We start from the raw sequence: 18,348 nt of genomic DNA, 5'->3' as shown, positions 1-18,348 counted from the left end.
AGAGAGAAGGCGAGAACGAGGAAAACAGGGAGAGGGAGCGAGCGTATATGTGTATCTTTTAACAAGTACTTTGTGAGAGTAAAAGGAAATGGTGGACGAAATGCAAGCAAACCCCTTTCGACTGAGCTAATCTCTTTCTATTGTCCATGTTCGGCGTCGAAGCTTCATGATTTCATCAAGAGAAAAAGAAATAAAAATAATTAGTGGGTCCTATCGATATTTCCTTATCTTATCGGCACTTTCTAACTTGGGAGCTGCCCCACTCTAAGGCCGGTCCTCCTTTCTGTTAGACCGGAGTACGAACATGAAGACACGGGCAAGAAAAGAAAAGTAGAGGACAAGTCAATCACTAGGATGAAGGAAGCTTGAATACAAGATGTTAAATGTCTAATTGCAAATCTCAAATGGTCATGCTCAGCTCATATACAACAAAAAAGCAAAGCCCAGGTCGTTCGTTTCTCTCCTTGGCTGCTACGGCGATATCCCCTATCTGTGGCCTTCGGTTAACAATGCCGCATCTTCTTCATCGTCAGATCCTAAACCAAATTGGTCCTCATCTGGACCACCATCCGTCTCTGTCCCTGCCTCGTCCTCGAGGTGCATATTGCGCTCGGCGGCTAGATGGTCTTGGTGAACTTTGTGTTGCACCTCCTGGCGCAAAGAAGTGATTTTAATGTAGTTATATGCGGCTATGGCGATCATGGTGGTAATGAGACCCAAAAAGTTGACTCGCGTTAGGGTATCATGGAAGATTAGCGAGGCAGCACAGATGGTGACGACCTCCTTGAAGATGCCGGCAATTGATAGAGTAACGACTGACGTGCGCTGTAGCAGTGCAAACTCCGCAGCCGTCATGCAGAAGGCGATACTGCCGGGGAAAAGGAGGAAGAGGGGGGCGAGGATACCATGCTCCCGAAACAACTCGCCGATCCCATTGAACAGTGCGCCGAAGCCCTCGACAGGAATGGCAATGATAATGAGTGTGGTAAACATGATGGGGGCTAGGAAAAAGATGCTAAGAAACGGATTGCTGGTGGCTGGATTGCGCAGTAGTAGGATCTGTGTCAAGCCCCAACGGAAGCCTGAGAAAAAGGCAGCGAGGATGACAAGGCAGAAGCCCAGAAAACTGAACTCAACCTCGCCAGCCACCATCATCACGACGCCGAGGGTCATGATAGCAATGATAGCGACTAGCCGCCACGTGGGCTTTTCAAGGCGGAAGATGAAGGCAAACATGAGGACAAATGCAAGTGATGAGGATTTGCACATGGCTAGAATAGAAGATTACAGCGGTTAGTATATGAGCATCAAGATTGTCTGACGATGAAATGTGCATGGGGTTGTAGCCTACTGTAGAATGTCAAGGTGATGAATTGCAGCGACATGTTGCCTAGACCAATATCGAGGCCTGTCGCTGCACCACACGGCCCGATGCGTGTTACGTAAAAGAAGCGTGACATAGTAACAGGACCTAGGTCCGAGTTATGGCCCTTGGGCCCCCTCAACGACGGCACAAGCCAGAGCACAATTGCTGAAAGGCAGAATTGGACAAGCATGTGCAGTGATGTTGTGAAGAGCGGGAAGGCGAAATTGAGGTTTCCTTGGCCGAACATCCACTTGTTGTACTGTGTTCCCGATTGCAGGGCTATGTTAGTAAAAGCAACTATGGCAGTGGTATGGGAAGGGGGATAGACCATACCAGTGATATGCTAAGAGAAAATAGATACCACAACAAGATAAGCACGCCGTTGATAGCCAGTCGACGCAGAACGTCGTGATCTGCTTCTCTCTTTTCCTCCTCTGAAAGCGATAGTGTCCTTCCGCGAAAGTCGCCATCACCGCCACCGCCTGTATTTCCAGTGATGCGATGATCGAGACGCATATTGCTCTGGCGCAGTGCGCGTTTCCGAGAGCGTTCTCTCCCCGTTAGCCCGGTTTCCTCATCAGAATGTAGGTCGTCGCCGGCATCATAGGCGCTATGGCCACGTCCATGGCCATGGCCAACGTCACTATCTGCCTCTTCGTCTGGCCATAGCTCGGACATAACTTGGTGGGGTTTGCTGGAACTATTCAGGGGCTTATGCTTGGTAGACATGACGGGAGACATCCTGGCTGGTGTATTCGTGCTGGATTTTGCCGCAGCGGCAGTGGTTGTGGTCGTTTTGGAAGGCATAAAAGTTGGGGGCTTGCTATTACGGCGACGACTAAAGGCGTTCATCTCAATCGGAACGTCGCCGATGCTCCGAATAGTCGAGCTGCTCATAATCAGCTAGAAGAAAGGGAAAAACGGAAGGACGAACGCAAATTGGATGGGCAGTTGACGTGGGACGTAGAAGGGATGGACGTAACGGCGAAGATGATTGGACAGGCGATTAAGCTAGGGGGCTGTTGGAGACGAGGACGCCACAAGGAGATAGAGGCTAGACTGCGCTGTACTGCTGTACTGGAACCACGCTTGAGCTGGCCTTAACTCTTGTCCTGTCTGCCAGGCTTAGTCAAGGGTTTGATTTGATGGGCTTGGGGTTCGATTAAGCGCGGATTCGGGGTTTAGCTTGGGCGTCTGGGGTCCGTTCAAGCCTTGGCCTGCTTTGTTGTTGATGGGGAGCAACCGATCGAAGTATCGCCAATGGCTAATACAGATTGTTTGAGAGTGAAAAGGAAAGGCCTAGCACGAACAGTTTCGAGCCTGTTCTGTCCCCCCCCAAGAGGAAAAGGGAATGAGAGATGAAGGGGAAAAATATCACGAGTTTCTGAAAACAACCATCTGAAAGGAGAGAAGAAAATAAACTAAAAAAATAGAAAAATACAAGAAAAATATGCGCTAAAAAGAGAAAAAATAATGAGGGAGGAAATAAACAATACAAATTAAATCAATGACGTTGGTTTCTTGGGCAAGCGCAAATCAAGAAAAAAAGGTCAGCGGCAATGCTCTAGAAACTAGAAGCACAGAGGTTATGAAAAAGACATGGAAAAAGATGGAAAAAATGAAGAAAAAGCAGGCAAAAACATGCAGAAAAGGGACAAAAAGGTTGAAAAAAAAAAGGGTTAGAAGGCTAAAGCTAGGCAGGCAAAGACAGTGAATAAGTGGGGCTTTCCACTATGGGCTCTCATTATCATGTAGCCCAATTCAGCTCCTGACCTCCCCACCCACCTATGTATTGCAGTCTTGCCTCCAGCCAAAACGGCCCCCAAAACCCTCATCCCAGCAACCGCAGACCATTCTTCGTCTTCTGTCCCGGCTTTGTCACTCCCGCGCCCGCCACCGCTAACAGCCCCGGTTCATACCCTGTCTTTGTGCCTGCATTTGCGCCCGCTCCACTGCCCGATGTGCCCTCCTTCTTGCTGCCCCCATTCTTCTTCTTCCATTTGTTGTTCCGGTTATCCTTGGCCGTAGTTGCCTTGATCTCGGTGTTGGCTTTGCGGACTACCACAGGGTGGCTCTGGATGTATTTGCCGTTCATCTCCTTGGCGGCCTGGAAAAAGTCGTCGCTGTCGCTGAAACTAACAAAGCCATAGCCCTTGCTCTTCGTCGAGCGCTTGTCACGGATGACGCGTGCCTTCTGTACAGACTTCCATCGCGAAAACGCCTTCAGCAGTGAGTCGTCTGTTGTCTCTCCCGCCAGATTGCCCACAAACAGCCGCAAGTGGGCCGGATCCCACTCAAGCAGGGTGTCATCTTGCCACTTCTTGCCGCCGCCTTCGCGGTACACCGTCTTCTTCTTTTCCTGGTGTTCTGCGCCATTAGCAGCTCCAACTACCGCTGCATCGGTGCCGGGGACCATGGGTCCAATTTGCTGTGGATGCATTGGCGCATTGGGGTCTTTGGGTCCATATGCACTCTGCCACTGCGCAATTTGCGCTGCCATGCCGGCAGAGTTGTATTCTGCTGCGGCTGCGGCTGCGGCCGCTGACGCATTGTCGCCTGTGGGGACTGTTGCATTGTAGCCAGCGGGCATAATCGGGCCATAACTTACAGGCGCGGACGCGCTCTGGCTCTGACCTTTTGTTTGTTGCGAGTAGTATCCGTACGACTGGCCTTGGGCTTGTGATCCGCCTGTCCTCACTCCTTGGGATACAGCGGCATAGTTGCTAGAAGCGGCATTGTTGTAAGAGGCTGCGGGCGCGTTGTATGTTGAAGGCGGGGCGCCGTAGGTTGGTTGGGCTGTTGGTCTACTGTAGGACGTAGGGGCTGCGCCGTATGTCGAAGGAGGAGCGCCGTAGCTAGTCGGGGCCGCGGAGGCAGCAGGCTTGGAAAAGGACGTCTTGAAGCCGCTAGCGCGACTTTGCGGGGGACGCGAGGGCAGCGATGGATGAGACGCACGACCGGCGGTGGTATTGGTATTTGTGTTGGTGGTGTTGGTGTTGGTACCGACGGTGGGAAAACTTCCTGCGGTGCCTGGAGGGGGAGGGTAGGACATGATGAATGAGATGTTCAAACCGGGAATGAAAGCAAGAGAGCAGGAGATGCAAAGGTTTCAGGAGATTTCCAGATCAGCTGGTTTGAAATAGAAAACGTACCACTAATACACAATACACACAGGTCAAAGCCACACTAGAGAGAAGTTTCTTTTATCAGCAGGAGCGTGAAAGTCGTGTTGGTTGATGGGGGAGCTAAATTCGCGATTCCAGCGAACAGGTTTTGTCTGGCAAAAAACCGCTTTCATTTAAGGCTGTTAAATGTTTGCGCCACAAAACGCGAGGCTCCATCAGGGCCAGAGTGGCACATGCTTGTGCATAGGTGTGGCGTTCATGCACACAAGGGTTATAGACCCCAGGAATCAGCAAGCTCTTTTTGTGGAGTTTCCTCGGCGTGTCGACATATGCTCCATGAAGATTGCTTCGACGTCATTGTTTCTTTTGAATCCTCGCCTCATTTCATTTCGCCTCAGCCCACGGATACATGCATGCACTGGACGCTTAGCGCAAGCCTCAAAATAAACAGAGCAACAGCAGCCCGAGCCTTGAACACTGGTTATTTAATGCTCCTCCTGGCTGCCGACCCCCTGCCTAGAACGACAGAACTTGAGCTTGACAAGTAGCGCTATTGGGTACTAGGAAGAAAATATAAACCGCTCCAATAAACGTCTGAGCCGCAGCGTGCTAGCACAGACTTGGCGGAGTTGGTGTTTATGGAGGGGCAATGGCCATGGGCTACCGACGCAACGTTTTGATGTGTTTGTACATGTGCGAATGCCCCTCACTCGCTCACCTTCAGTGCAACTTCCCCTCTCATCTCGGTGCTGCTGTCGACTTATGAAACGTAATAAACTTTCTATTCGTTCTCCCTCGCCGTCTATTTTGCACCCCTCCAAGTCGCGAGAGAAAGCGCCTGGCCAGGCTTTCGCCTTTCGCCGTTGATTCTTCATGTGGGGCACTTCTTTAATAAACTTATCTGTTCGGCTGTATATCGGTGAAAGTCCAAGGCAGAGGGGGTTTCTCATTGCGTTCTGGGGCTTTCTCTAGGCCTGGAGGGGGAGAGGGGCTAGGAGAAAAGGCTCATATATTTGTGTGTTTTGCTGCTGCTCTAGCTATTGATAAATGGCGAGCAATAGCCCAGGGGCCTGATCCAAGCCACCAACGGTCCGATCATCGCTGCAGCGCAATGTTCTTAGACCCAACTGAGAAAAGAAAAAGCGACAGGAAAACCGGAGCTTTCTCTGGGGATTTTCTGTAACATCGCCAGGGGAAACAGGGTTTCTTGCTGATTTCCATCGCTGATATTGGTAAGCAAAGATTGGTTGTTGGTTAAGCTGTCCCCTGTGTAATAAAAAGGGCAGGTATATCATAGTAACATGTAGGTATGTAGGTATGTAGATATGTAGCAATGTATTAATGCAGAATATGTACAAGTATATCAATGTTGCGTGTGTATTGCCGTGTGACAGCTTCTGAAGTCTGATGAGCTGCGGCAACTGGCACTTCCGAAACACTACGAGACACTGGATAGAGTCCAAGGCAAATAAAGCCGCAGTCGTACTTGTGATGGTAGCTGTGACTGCAACGGTGACCTGGAATCTCATCCTTTCTTCGTTCTATTCTGTGTTAGCTATCCGTCCTGGCTCAAGACAAATCCTCCGCCATTTCATGACTAAAAGAGCCCCAACCAATGGAATAGCAGAATGGCTGGTCTGGCTTGCACAACTCAAGCCTGCTCGTGGCTTTGCTTTATTTTGTGACCTGACCTGGCCGGGCATTAGTCTGGTCTGATCTGATGGCGGGGAAAGGAGAGGCAAGGCTTTTGGCTGCCTTTTCCCGCTTGGTTTGGCGATGGCCTCTCTGCAATGTACAGCTTACCAAGAGGGGGGAGCTGACGTTTTGTCAGCTTCTTTTCGGGCCGCCCTGTTCTCTTCCTGTTCTGGTTGTACCAGTGTTGTACCTTGACCCCTGTAGAATAGCAGACGTGGAACCTATCTGCTACAGATCGGCCAAAATCGACATTTTTGCTGAGCCCAGCAGCTCTAAGGCAGCTACAAACCCTAAACAGCCATCATTTTCTTGCCCCTCTGTTATGTAAGCTAGGGCGGGGGTAGGGTATTTTTGCCGTTCCACTCCTCTAATCCACAACAAACATCAACAGCTTACCTTGCGGCGCTAGCTATCAGCACCAGCAGAGCTACAAAGGCGTAACTTCCACCATGTCCCCACCCCCAGAGCAATCCTTGCTTCTATTATGGCTCCAGAAGAAGCTCCGATAAATTCAGCATAGAGAAAGGCAAGGAGGGTGTTGCGTGCATGTGTACATGTGTTTGTGTGTTTGTGTGTTTGTAAGTGTCTTCATTCGTGCTTATGAATGTAGCTGGTGAATGTACCCGTGAGTACCTACCTATACGTGCTTGTTTACCCACTGCTTCTCTAAGCGCAACTGCCTGCCACCCCGACCTCTTGCTGCCTTCTTTCCCTTTTCCGTTTTGCTGAGAAATCGGTTGGGGCTAGCTGAACCGAGCAGTAGGTAGAGAAGGAAAGAAGGAGATGCCAAAAGAAGAAACCACGCCCCGGCTGCCCTCTCTTTATTCTCCTTCCTTCTTGTTTTTATTCTCACTCCCTTTTTTCCCCTCCTTCCTCCGACATAGCAGTAAGCAAAGGGAAAAAAAAGTTTAGAGCTTGGGGCTTCCCTATACTGGGTCTCTGCTTGTCTCTAACTGGGTCTTCCTTCTTATACTGGGTCTTCTCTATACTGGGGCTCTTCTCTCTCTTCTCTCTAACTGGCTGGCTCTTCTCCTCTTACTCTCTTGCTCTTAGCCTTCTTTAATCGTCGGTCTTCCGCATTTCTTTTTCTTTCGCATTTCTCCTTCTTCCTTTCTCCTTTTTTTCCCTCCTTCACATTATTTCCTTTTTCATACCCACCATCTAAATCTATTATTCTCACAATGTCTGGACCTGTGTAAGTTGGTCTCTGTTAGCTTCAGCATTAGCCCTAGCTTCTGTTCTTCCCCTTCTTCCTGTTATTTACCCCACCGTTGTTGTTCCTGCTCTCCTTGCTTCCCCCTCCTCGCTGCCCCAACATTGGGACTCCGGGTAGCATGGCCAATTTGTTGGCTGTGCTACAAATCCCAGGGAGGGGGGGGGGAACCTTGATGAAGCTTGGTTGCCTTTTTTTTTCGTTCCCTTATGGGCTATTGCCATATTCAAAACTGGCATTGTCTGCCCTCTCTGGTGTTGGTTTTCTGTTCTTCCAGAGCTGTCCAGCTCCGAATCTACGATCCCGGCGCTAGAGCAATGCTAACGTTATATTTTCTCCCTCTAGCGCTGATATCGGCCTCATCGGTCTGGCCGTCATGGGCCAGAACCTGATCCTCAACATGGCCGACAACGGCTTCACCGTTTGCGCCTATAACCGTACTGTCTCCAAGGTCGACCGCTTCCTGGAGAACGAGGCCAAGGGCAAGTCCATCGTCGGTGCCCACTCTAATGAAGAGTTCATCTCTAAGCTCAAGTCTCCCCGTCGCGTCATGCTCCTGGTCCAGGCTGGCAAGGCTGTCGATGACTGGATTGAGACTCTGCTGCCTCTGCTGTCTAAAGGCGATATCATCATTGATGGTGGCAATTCGCATTTCCCTGACTCCAACCGCCGCACCCAGTACCTTGCTACCAAGGGCATTAGCTTTGTTGGCTCCGGTGTCTCAGGTGGTGAGGAGGGTGCCCGCTACGGCCCCTCCATGATGCCCGGTGGTGATGAGGCTGCCTGGCCCCACATCAAGGATATTTTCCAGAGCATTGCTGCCAAGTCAGACGGCGAGGCCTGCTGCGAGTGGGTTGGTGACGAGGGTGCCGGCCACTACGTCAAGATGGTGCACAACGGTATCGAGTACGGTGACATGCAGCTGATTTGCGAGGTACGTCCTTTTTCCCTTTCATCCTAGCGCTTTTTTCCAGCTGTCTTGTAGTATGTGCCGTGCAACTAACCAAAAGAAATACGTGCTCTCTCTAGGCCTACGATATCATGAAGCGCGGCCTCGGTATGTCTAGCAAGGAAATTGGCGACACCTTCGCCAAGTGGAACAAGGGTGTGCTCGATTCTTTCCTCATTGAGATTACCCGTGACATCATGTACTACAATGATACCGATGGCACTGCTCTTGTTGAAAAGATCCTGGACAAGGCCGGCCAGAAAGGTACCGGCAAGTGGACCGCTATTAACGCCCTGGACCTGGGTATGCCCGTCACTTTGATTGCCGAGTCTGTTCTGGCCCGTTGCCTTTCTGGAATCAAGGATCAGCGTGTGACTGCCTCCTCTAAGCTCGAGTTTGTCAGCCGCTCCTCCAAGTTTGAGGGTGACAAGGAGAAGTTCCTCGAGGACCTCGAGCAGGCTCTGTACGCGTCCAAGATCATCTCGTATGCCCAGGGCTTTATGCTCATGCAGGAGGCTGCCCGCGAGTACGGCTGGAAGTTGAACAAGCCCTCGATTGCCCTGATGTGGCGCGGTGGTTGCATTATTCGCTCCGTGTTCCTCAAGGATATCACTGCTGCCTACCGTAACAACCCCGACCTGGAGAACCTGCTCTTTGATGACTTCTTCAACAAGGCTATCAACAAGGCCCAGCCCGGTTGGAGAAACGTAGTTGCCAACGCTGCTCTTATGGGTCTGCCTACGCCTTGCTTCGGTACTGCTCTTTCGTGGTTTGATGGCTACCGTACCCGCGACCTGCCTGCCAACCTTCTGCAGGCCCAGCGTGATTACTTTGGTGCCCACACCTTCCGCATTAAGCCCGAGCATGCGTCGTCCGAGTACCCCGAGGGCAAGGACATCCACGTGAACTGGACCGGCCGTGGTGGCAACGTTTCTGCCTCTACCTACCAGGCGTAAAATGGAAGAGAAATGGAGAGTATAGGGTGGGGATCGACAAAGGGGAGAAAAGCGCCTGGTGCAGTCAACAAAATCGCCACAGGCTGGGATTGGTGATGTTTCTTTTTTATGACCACGCAAAGTTTTTATATATGATTTAATGCAAACACAAGGGCAGGTCCAAGCTGGCATGTGCTTTTCTGTCGAGCGCCCATGAAAGTATTGGGAGATTATCCTTATGCATGAGATGAGGTTATCAAGAGCCGAGACTAGGCAGTTGTACTCATTAATATAAGCCTCAATACTAAAATATTCCTTATAAACGGCCCTTGAAGGCTCTTGGCTAAGGGCCGGACTAAGTATCTTCTACTCTTGTTCTACTATTGCCATAAATTTATTCAGTTCTAATTACACGCGCCATTGATATTGATGGCTACGGCTTCGGGCTCGAGTTACACTAAATAGCAACCAAGTGGCTCCTCTAGTTCTTGTATGGGGTATGACGAGATGGGCCTGTGCTTCTATTGGTTTGGAGTCGAGTCGGCCAAGCGGCCGAGGGCTTCTACAGATGTGGGGGTCTGTGGTCGCAAGCGTCAAAGAGTTTCTTCCTTGGCTGTAGGTTGTTGGGTGGAGTAAGGGACTGGAGGGCTTTGGTAGGCCAAGTGCAAGGCAGGAAATCGTAGGTCTACTCTGATCAAGTGTTATTCTAGCAGAAGCAAGTGTGTCTCATTGGCAAAAGTAAACATGCAGATAGCAGGATATTGCTGGGGAGCACGCATCGACCCTGCAATAGGGCTGATATGTCGGAGCGACGAGTCGTGAACATTGTTGAATTTGGCGTATGCAAGCCGCTTTCGCTGTATTGTTTATTATAGTAGCTACATAAAAGTATTAAGAGATGGTCTTGGGGTCCTAAATATAGGGGAGAAACTCCGCATCAAAGGCCTCATATAGGTGAGGCTTTTCACTCTGGCTTAAATGTGGCCTGTTGCCTTGTGATGCCATAACTTGCAAAACAGACAATACTGCCTCGTTCGTTGATGATTCTTCACTAGTATTTGCATCTCGCAGAGGTCCCTTGAACAAAGGATACGCGTCTAAGCCAGAAACCTGAACAAGGCCAAGTTTCTCACTTCCATCCCTGGGAGACTGTAGGACTACAGTGCCATTGGAATTACCACTCCCGTGTCTATCTAGAGAAATGGCTAGACAAATTATAGGCACATTGCCACCTAGACTGAGTTTGGTGATTGCTGTGTTGATTTCATCGTAGACTGGTTTTCTCTGACTTGCTAGGGGACTCTTGGTGTGACCCTCCACCTGTACTAGGATGCAGCCCATACTGCCTTCTGTCCCCCCGTTACTCTTTGGAATCCAAATTGGGATGAGAATAGCTGCCCCTTCGGAGCTATTTGGCAGATAACAAGCGGCACAGCTTCTGTACATGTTGTAAACATCAGATTGTGAGGGCATGGATTTTCTCCTATAAAGACGGTTGAAGAAGACTTGGCCCAAAGACAAAATTTCTTCAAGCTGCGATGGTTCGTGTGAAAGTTTCATAAGCTCTGCTGGAATGTTCTCGCCAAGCAAGCTGCTAAGGAAAATTCTGGTAACGATAGGTTTCGTTGGCAATTCTCCAGGGTTTATGTTTTTCAGCATGGCATCGTCAAATGAAAGAAGAAGAACGAGTCCTGTAATAAACTCATCCATGTCTTCAATACTAATGCACCGCTGATAGAGAAAACTGTTCAGACAAGCAAGAGCCGTTAAAAGGTGAGGTCCCATTCTCATGCCATGGTGGTAGGCCATGTGAGCTAAAATAGGCTCGCTGGGCTGTGAAACAAGGAGCTGCTTCCGCTCTTCTGAGATGTCTACAATTTTGTACATCCAGTCTGAGGCAAGCTTTTCGGCCAGAGCAAAATTGGAAATATTGAAGGGAATTCTGTAAGACAAAAGAGCAAGAAGCCCAAGCTCTATATCTGGGTCTCCGACTGGAGCACTTTCCATCGGATCACACCATCGAAACTTTGGGGCCACCGTAGGATTGCATCTCTGGCTAGCAAGTGCCATGATATGACTAACGGTACTGCCCCCCTGCAGTAGCGCTGTCCATAGCGGTTGGCCAAAAGTGAGGAGTTTTTCCCACGATGTATTAGGCGTCTCTAATGAACATGGGGCTTCAGAGGCCTGAACATTCGCCTTAAACCAAATATATGGCGGGAATGCCTTGCTGGAAATCTGCTGAACCGAGGGACGGAATGATACTTGACCATCATTTGGTAGCTGTGATGATGTGCCAAGAAAAAGAGCAAAACATGAAGAATCATCATAACAAAGGGTTGATAGGACTTCCTGAAGAGTGTATATTGGCATATTACTCTCATCTGTCATATCGCCAGTCACAAGGCCCTTTACCCCATCGAAGCAAATGATATATCGAAGATCTGGCGAACTCTGTGTTTGCCGAAATTTGGGGGGTGATAAAACCTTGGTGTATTGATGAAGCAATTCTTGGCATGCTTCATCAAATTTGGCCCAGTTAATATATTTGCTCCTGAGAACGGGTTCAAGAGCAGTGGCAATCATTTCCTGCTGCCGCGCGTGATATTTATCGTTAGATTGTATATGGAAAAAGTCTCCATGGTTAGTTCTAAAGGCATAAGCTGACTTCGCTAGACGTAGGAAAGCCTCGATAACAACCTTCCAGATTTCCTTCATCTCAAGAGGGCTTTTCCCTTTCAAGTGCTTTTGAATCATAGAGGCATAAGGAGACCTCCTTGGATAGCTACAGTGCCTTTCGGGGGCAAAGTTGAAGTATATCACATACTTTTGATGCTTAAGGGCAAGTTGCGAAACGGCAAAAGTTTTCCCCATACCCGGTGGTGCAAGGATCCACGCAAATTGCGTCGCAACACCCAAATTACTGCGGAATGCTTTTGCTTTATAGTCGTCAAGAGTTCTACAAAGAATAGAACTTGTATATCCAACTATGGGATGGGCCTGTTCTGGGAGGTTGAACGCCCTGTGTGCAATGTCGTAGTTGATGGCAGCTAATTTGGCACATTCTTTAACTTGGAGCCTAACGCGCCTAGCCTCAGGGATAATAGAGCTATCGGTAATGTTTCTGGGGAATGGCTGGAGGCGAAGCCACATCTCGTATGTGCCCCTCAAGGCAAGATAAAGTTTGAAATTGTCGATATTGATGTAGTGTTTGTTCTCTTCCAATTCATCGAAAATCCGCTGAAGAGTGATAGACGAACGCGCTGTTTTCTCTATGATGGCACAGTATGATGTTTTAATGTTTTCACGGGGGTCTATACCCGGGACTGCTAACATTGGTATAGGTTGGACATCTTCGGGCCATTTTGCGTATCGACGGAGGTCCTCGAATGTTCTGAGATTGGCGACCTCGCTGAAAGAAAGACCTAAGGCCTCATTGCTAGACATCTTGGGTGTCACGAAGCGCTATAGAATTGGTTGTATTTAGATGGCAAGCCAATAAGGATAATGGCGGCAGAGGTATAGCTGATTACCGAGCTGTCCTCAATGGGAGTTATGGAGCGATGATAGCAGTGTTAAGTGAGACAAAATAAGAGGTCCAATGCTTAACCACCCGAGGAGAGGGCAGGCAACAACGGGATTGCGTTATCGAATGTTGGATGATGGAAGTCCTCACTATAGTGACGACGGGATGGATTCAGCCCTATTAGTAGAAAAGTCTGTGACAATAGCTAATCCACGTGATGCCAGCCGCTTAGGCATCAGAGTGAAAGCATGTGATATCAACTAAATAAGAAAACTCTGATTTAGCTGCTCAAGTTGACGGGCCCATCTAGCTTCGTTCCGGCTAGGAAGTGGATGTTGTTGTGGTAGTTTAGAATGAAATCATGCAAGCAGAACCGGCACCATACCAAGTGGATGGCTGCTAAGAAGCCGGAAAAAAAAACTCGAGCTTTTCCTGAATAAAAAGCCAGCCTTATCATAGTAGAGCGATATGCGAGCGTTGAGATAAAGGCTCCGCCAGTTTGTGTAACCAAGTTAGGCGTTCTGACGATGATATCATTTCCAACTATAACACAAATTCCTCCACCCAGAGTCGTATCGTATTCGGTTCAAAATGATTAAATTCTATGATAAAATAAAAACACTTGGTAGTGTCTTGAAGAAACAAGCTGGAAACTGAATAGAGTCGATGGTGATATCAAAACATGTGATGGTTCTTCGCTGTTGCCTTGAGCTATTAGCCGAACATTATCCGACAGATTCACATGACAGCTGCTGATTTAGTGTTTGCCAGCTGCCAAACTATACAGGCTTGTCGCGCGAAAATTGCAACGCGCCTGTTTCCCCAGGCTTTGCTAATGCACAACCACCCTACCTTAATCGAATCCAGGCTTCGCAATCACGATATCACGATCGCTAAACTAGCTTGTATCATAGCTAAAGCGCCTATCACAACGCTGTTCCTATGTCTTTATCCATATAGAGCCTTTGAAAACCAACACGACTCCGGCAGTAACCTTAGTTTGGGTCATTTTTACATAGCTCATCCCATCGCTGAACGACAAGGACCCACGCAGCCAATTCGCGTGTGAGGCTGAAGAATTGTCCCTTCACTCCGTTGCCCTCACTGGCAACCTGTGGTATTTGGATATCCAATTGAGGCGTAACCGTGCTACTTGAGAACCAATTACTCAACATGGCGCATGATCCCAGTTCCGGCATTCAGGTGGACTTGGTACGTTATCTGGCGAAAGGGGTGTCTATTACTATAGACTAGCTAGCCACCTCAACGCTAGAAACTCGTCTACTACAGACCCAAGCTTGCTAACAAATATCACTCCGCCTCGATATCTAGCTTCCGCATCTACACCTGATCTCTGCCGCAAAATACCCCATGATGCCGCGCGTGGAGGTGCACGATGTCACCAAGATGCTTCTCGACGCGCCCCGCATTGCAAAGACGCAGAGCCCGTTCTTCTGGACATACCTCGACAGACCTGCCGATGGCACGTTATTGCTAGCTTGGCAGCCAACCGCCCGCGTGGGCCCTCAGTTCGCGACTGATGGGCTTATTTGGGGCCCGCCTGAGAACTACTTTAAGCAGGATGTAGGCAACGGCCTTGTAAGTATAATGCTGCTATCTTTGTGCGCTACACTGTGTTTTTGTTTGCTCTTTCAAACTAACTCGCCCCCCCTCGCCTTCTCCTTATCCCCGATTTCTCTCTAGACCCTTGAAATCTACTTTTACAAATCTGGATGTGTCCCTGGCGAGCAGGTGACGCTTCATTCCCGAAAGCGCTTTCGCCTTGTGCCCACACCTGGCGCTGCACCGTCTAACGGTCCCCAGCCCGACCCGAATCTATTCCTTGTGCACTACGGGCCAGCCGAGCCAGCCGATCGGCTCCCCGCAGCCACAATCCCATTTGACGAGCGCGTACAGTCCCTCATGAACAACCGCCAATACATGCTACGCCTTGGCCCTATTCCCCGCAAAGACTTTATGCTTGCCGATCGCAACAACTGGCCGCAAATCCATCTCCCGCGTGACGGCCGCCCTGTCTTCATTAGTGGCCCACCTCAACGTGGTGTGCCTCAACAAATGGCCTACCCCGCCCATCCACCTGCTGCCGCCCCCCCAACTAAACGGGCAAGACATTCTGCTGCTGCCGCAGCCACCACCACCGCAGCGCCAGCACCAGCGGCGGCGGCACCCCTAATGCCCCCGGCTGTCATCCAACCCCCGGCTCCGCCGCCAGAGGTCATTCTTGCTGAGGAGGAAGACAACTTCCGTGGCGATATGTTTGACCAGGTGACACCACGTGAAATAGCGATGATACGCTATCAACAGAACCACGAATGGATGGAACAAATCATTGCATCACCCTACCCGCTAAGCTGCATCATTGCGCCAGAACTAGGCTTTGGTAAAAAGGGCCCACTAGCCAGCCTAACCGACGGCATATTCACAGCCCAAGGCATTGATGCGCTTGAGGGCGACCCAGAAAACCCTTACACCAAGCCACTTGATCCTAAAAAGGCCGACGAGTTCCGCAAGCGCATCGCCGACCATATTGCCGCTTCGCAGGCTGAAATGGCCAAGATGACCGAAGAACACACTCGCTCCTTGGCCAAATCAGCCGCAAGTCGTGAGCTAATTCGGCTAGAAAAGGACCTGCGCCCTGCGGTCTTTGCCGATGGCCCAGATTCATGGAGTGTCAATGGTGGTATCGAAGGCGATGACGATGACAGCGATAATGGCGCGGCCGATGCTCAGGTGCCCTGTCGCTCAGTCGATGACGTGTTGGCAGCCGTTGCAAAGAAGGTCCCTGCACCGCCTGTTGCCGTTCCCAAGGTTTATCGCATTCAGGATGGCGGGTACGTGCCCCCGCCCGAACGCCAGCCGACACCTGAATTGGCGTTGGCGAAAGCTGCCACCACTGGCATCGCCGATGTCGATGTAGAAATGGGTGGCAACAATGGTATTGAGGCTAGCGCCAGCGGAACCGCGGGTGCAGAACTAAAGACTGGCGGTGATTGGGTCATGGTGCCGAAACATAGCACGCCTCATCAACCTGGCTCCATGCCGATTTCAGTACCCGTAGGGGGTGCTGGCATTGTACCTAGCGGTGCTCCCCCGGGTGCGATCAGACCGCCACAGCCTGCAGAAATGCTCCCCGCCGGCAGCGGCTTTGAGAGTGGCGAGTTTACAACCATGGTAGATGATATGGACACGGCAGGTGAGGCACTATCGTCGTATGAAAACATGGAAATGGAAGACTCGGCATTTGGCGATGCATTCCATGCCGTTGATGCGGATGCATCACAGTCGTAATGGGCAGAAGGACATGGGGAGAGAGAAGAGATGTGTGGGGACAGAATTACCCGCTTCTTATGGTGCTTTTCTTTGGGTTTCTGGGTTGAACTTTGGGGCTTATTGCCTGTGCCCCTTTTGTGTCTACTTTAAACGGATATTATTTTAATCGTGAATCTACGAGCTTTTTCTTCATCTACCCTTTCTCTAGTGACTGTTCGTCATCATGCCAGGGTTAGTGTCGGTATAAACCCTGGTTGATGCTAAATCTCGTCGTGAGTGCTATAGGTAGCGGCAGGGTTTCGAAGAATGAAGACAAAGATGACGAAGATTAAAGGAGGCAGCACGGAAAGGCCGTCGGTGTGGGAAGCAAAAGATTCAAAGAAATCATTCACTACAACTATCCTTTTTGAGCATCCTAACCTTGATGTGCGCAGCCATGCTATAGCCATGGATTAGTTGGAGCCTTTGCCTCGTAATTTTATGCTTGGGGTTGACCTAGTGTCTTTTAGGAAAACTGTAGATTGTAGTAGACAAGTAGACATGCAGCAACTGAGCAAGAACATGCCTAAGTTGAGGTTGGAGCCATGGAAGGGACTTTGGAATAAATGCTAATCCTTGGCTATGTCTGTGTCATGCAGTGCTGCAGACTTGCCTGAAGAGACAGTGGCTTGTATGCTTAGCAAGCCTCCTTTGATTTTCCGTCATTGCGACTCTCTCAATCCTATGGGACAGGAGAAAGTAGATAACATGAAGGAAGGTTCTAGTAAGTTGAGCTTGAACAAACAAGCACAATAATGGTTTCAATAAGCTACCAACATAATACAGAGCCCTGTCTATCTGGAGGTGGTAGAGTCTGGGCTTATAATTCCTCATCTGCCTAGACTTTACAGATTTCCGTCTAGCGCATTCTTTTTCATGCCTACGCCTATATATGCATGGGCATCTGGAGATGACACTCCTCTACACAGAGTTCCATTCGCATAGAGTTATACCTACACAAATCCTAGCCTAGCTGCGACGGGCTAATCTCCGTGTAAGTGCCGATCAAAGCCCGGCCCAGGGGCGCTGTAGAGTATGCAAAAGTCCAAAATAGACTAGTATAAAAAACCCCAAGCCACGATTTGATACTGAGGCAGGTAGGAGGAATGTAGCCTTCCTGATTAGCCATGGGTTTCTTTTCTATGGACTAGCAGCCCCGCGTCCATTACTTCGGCGCTCTTCCATATAAGGTTGTTGAATTGAGGCGATGGGTGCGCTTTAAATAGCGAACTGTGGGGTTCCGAGACAGAGCGGCACATAACCGGACCTGTGGCCGATTGCAAGTTGGCCACGAGCCAAGCATAGAAATTGCGGTTGGCTAATAAGCGTACCTCCGCGGCCAGAGAAGTCGACATTCTTGATCTATTGCGACGACAAGCACTAGCCTAGAAAGAACTTTGTGGGCGCAGTGTGACTAGTCTTGGATGCTCTGATGAGTTATTGAGTGTCCTTGTTGGGCTGCAGCACCTTGTATTTCACTCAGCTTGGTGTAGTTTGGGATTAATGACTTGTCTTTGCAGCTTTTGGTTTGATCTGCAGTAGACAGGAGACCATTGCTGGAATCGTTGTCATCTTTATTCACTACCTACTGGTGGGCATGGAGACTTCGTTAAGGCCGGGTGCCTGAGTCTCTCAACCCTGTGACCTAGCGAGTCACGTACCTTTCCTGCGGAATGTTCCTCAGTACATGGCCATAGTCCAAACACCAGAGATTGGGTCTTTCGGGGGTGCTGCGTTAGGCTTGTGGTGGCAAGGGCGATTAGGCAGCCTGAAGAACAAAGGTAATGACTTGTGCAACAGATGTGCGATGTAAGCGCATCTCATTTCCACCCTGGACCCAAACAAAGTAATAGAGTAATAGATGTAGGAAGGATCGGATCACCTGGAATGTGGAGGAAAATATATGCCTGTCCTGTGTACAAGCACCCTTGCCCACTATGTAGGAGGAAAGCTGGGCTACAGTGGTGTAGGCGAGCCGGTCTGTTGTGAATTCAACCCATTCGCGCTCTTCTGATTGATGATATTGCAATATAGCTAGACTTTCGGCGTTAGCCTTACGACAACTTCGTCCATACTCAACATGCATGGCATGAAACTAACAGCCACTATTGGGGTCCTTTCAAAACCGGCATTAAGACATACATAACTATCTCTCTCCTCAATGCCTGATGAAGGGCCTGACTAGTTGGTACATATATTGCGCTGTCGT

At 49.7% G+C, this 18,348-nt stretch overlaps 5 protein-coding genes across 5 annotated transcripts; 2 read left to right on the top strand and 3 right to left on the bottom strand.

Annotated features, from left to right (window-relative positions):
• Positions 1-486: 486 nt before the first annotated feature.
• Positions 487-2,263, bottom strand: HOO65_080434 (uncharacterized protein; the record flags this gene model as incomplete). The annotated part of the gene is made up of 3 exons (XM_071004232.1): positions 487-1,271; positions 1,352-1,625; positions 1,700-2,263. The coding sequence occupies 3 exons, from the start codon at positions 2,261-2,263 to the stop codon at positions 487-489; spliced, it is 1,623 nt and encodes a 540-aa protein (XP_070856664.1).
• A 934-nt stretch (positions 2,264-3,197) lies between these two features.
• On the bottom strand, positions 3,198-4,418 carry HOO65_080433 (putative RNA-binding protein C22E12.02; the record flags this gene model as incomplete). Its single annotated transcript, XM_071001558.1, has 1 exon — positions 3,198-4,418. The coding sequence occupies one exon, from the start codon at positions 4,416-4,418 to the stop codon at positions 3,198-3,200; it is 1,221 nt and encodes a 406-aa protein (XP_070856663.1).
• A 2,949-nt stretch (positions 4,419-7,367) lies between these two features.
• On the top strand, positions 7,368-9,304 carry HOO65_080432 (6-phosphogluconate dehydrogenase, decarboxylating 1; the record flags this gene model as incomplete). The annotated part of the gene is made up of 3 exons (XM_071004215.1): positions 7,368-7,381; positions 7,745-8,333; positions 8,429-9,304. 3 exons carry the CDS (start codon positions 7,368-7,370, stop codon positions 9,302-9,304), a joined length of 1,479 nt encoding a protein of 492 aa, XP_070856662.1.
• Positions 9,305-10,195: 891 nt separating this feature from the next.
• HOO65_080431 (uncharacterized protein) lies at positions 10,196-12,730 on the bottom strand (the record flags this gene model as incomplete). Its single annotated transcript, XM_071001557.1, has 1 exon — positions 10,196-12,730. One exon carries the CDS (start codon positions 12,728-12,730, stop codon positions 10,196-10,198), a length of 2,535 nt encoding a protein of 844 aa, XP_070856661.1.
• A 1,252-nt stretch (positions 12,731-13,982) lies between these two features.
• Positions 13,983-16,118, top strand: HOO65_080430 (SWI/SNF and RSC complexes subunit ssr4; the record flags this gene model as incomplete). The annotated part of the gene is made up of 3 exons (XM_071004199.1): positions 13,983-14,021; positions 14,142-14,408; positions 14,514-16,118. The coding sequence occupies 3 exons, from the start codon at positions 13,983-13,985 to the stop codon at positions 16,116-16,118; spliced, it is 1,911 nt and encodes a 636-aa protein (XP_070856660.1).
• Between the last annotated feature and the right edge of the window lie 2,230 nt (positions 16,119-18,348).

Source organism: Ceratocystis lukuohia (genome assembly GCF_044167205.1).
Source record: "Ceratocystis lukuohia strain C4212 chromosome Unknown Supercontig8_pilon, whole genome shotgun sequence".
Lineage (NCBI taxonomy): Eukaryota > Fungi > Ascomycota > Sordariomycetes > Microascales > Ceratocystidaceae > Ceratocystis > Ceratocystis lukuohia.
Note: the sequence above shows the minus strand (reverse complement) of the source record. Positions and strands in the feature narration are given on the sequence as shown.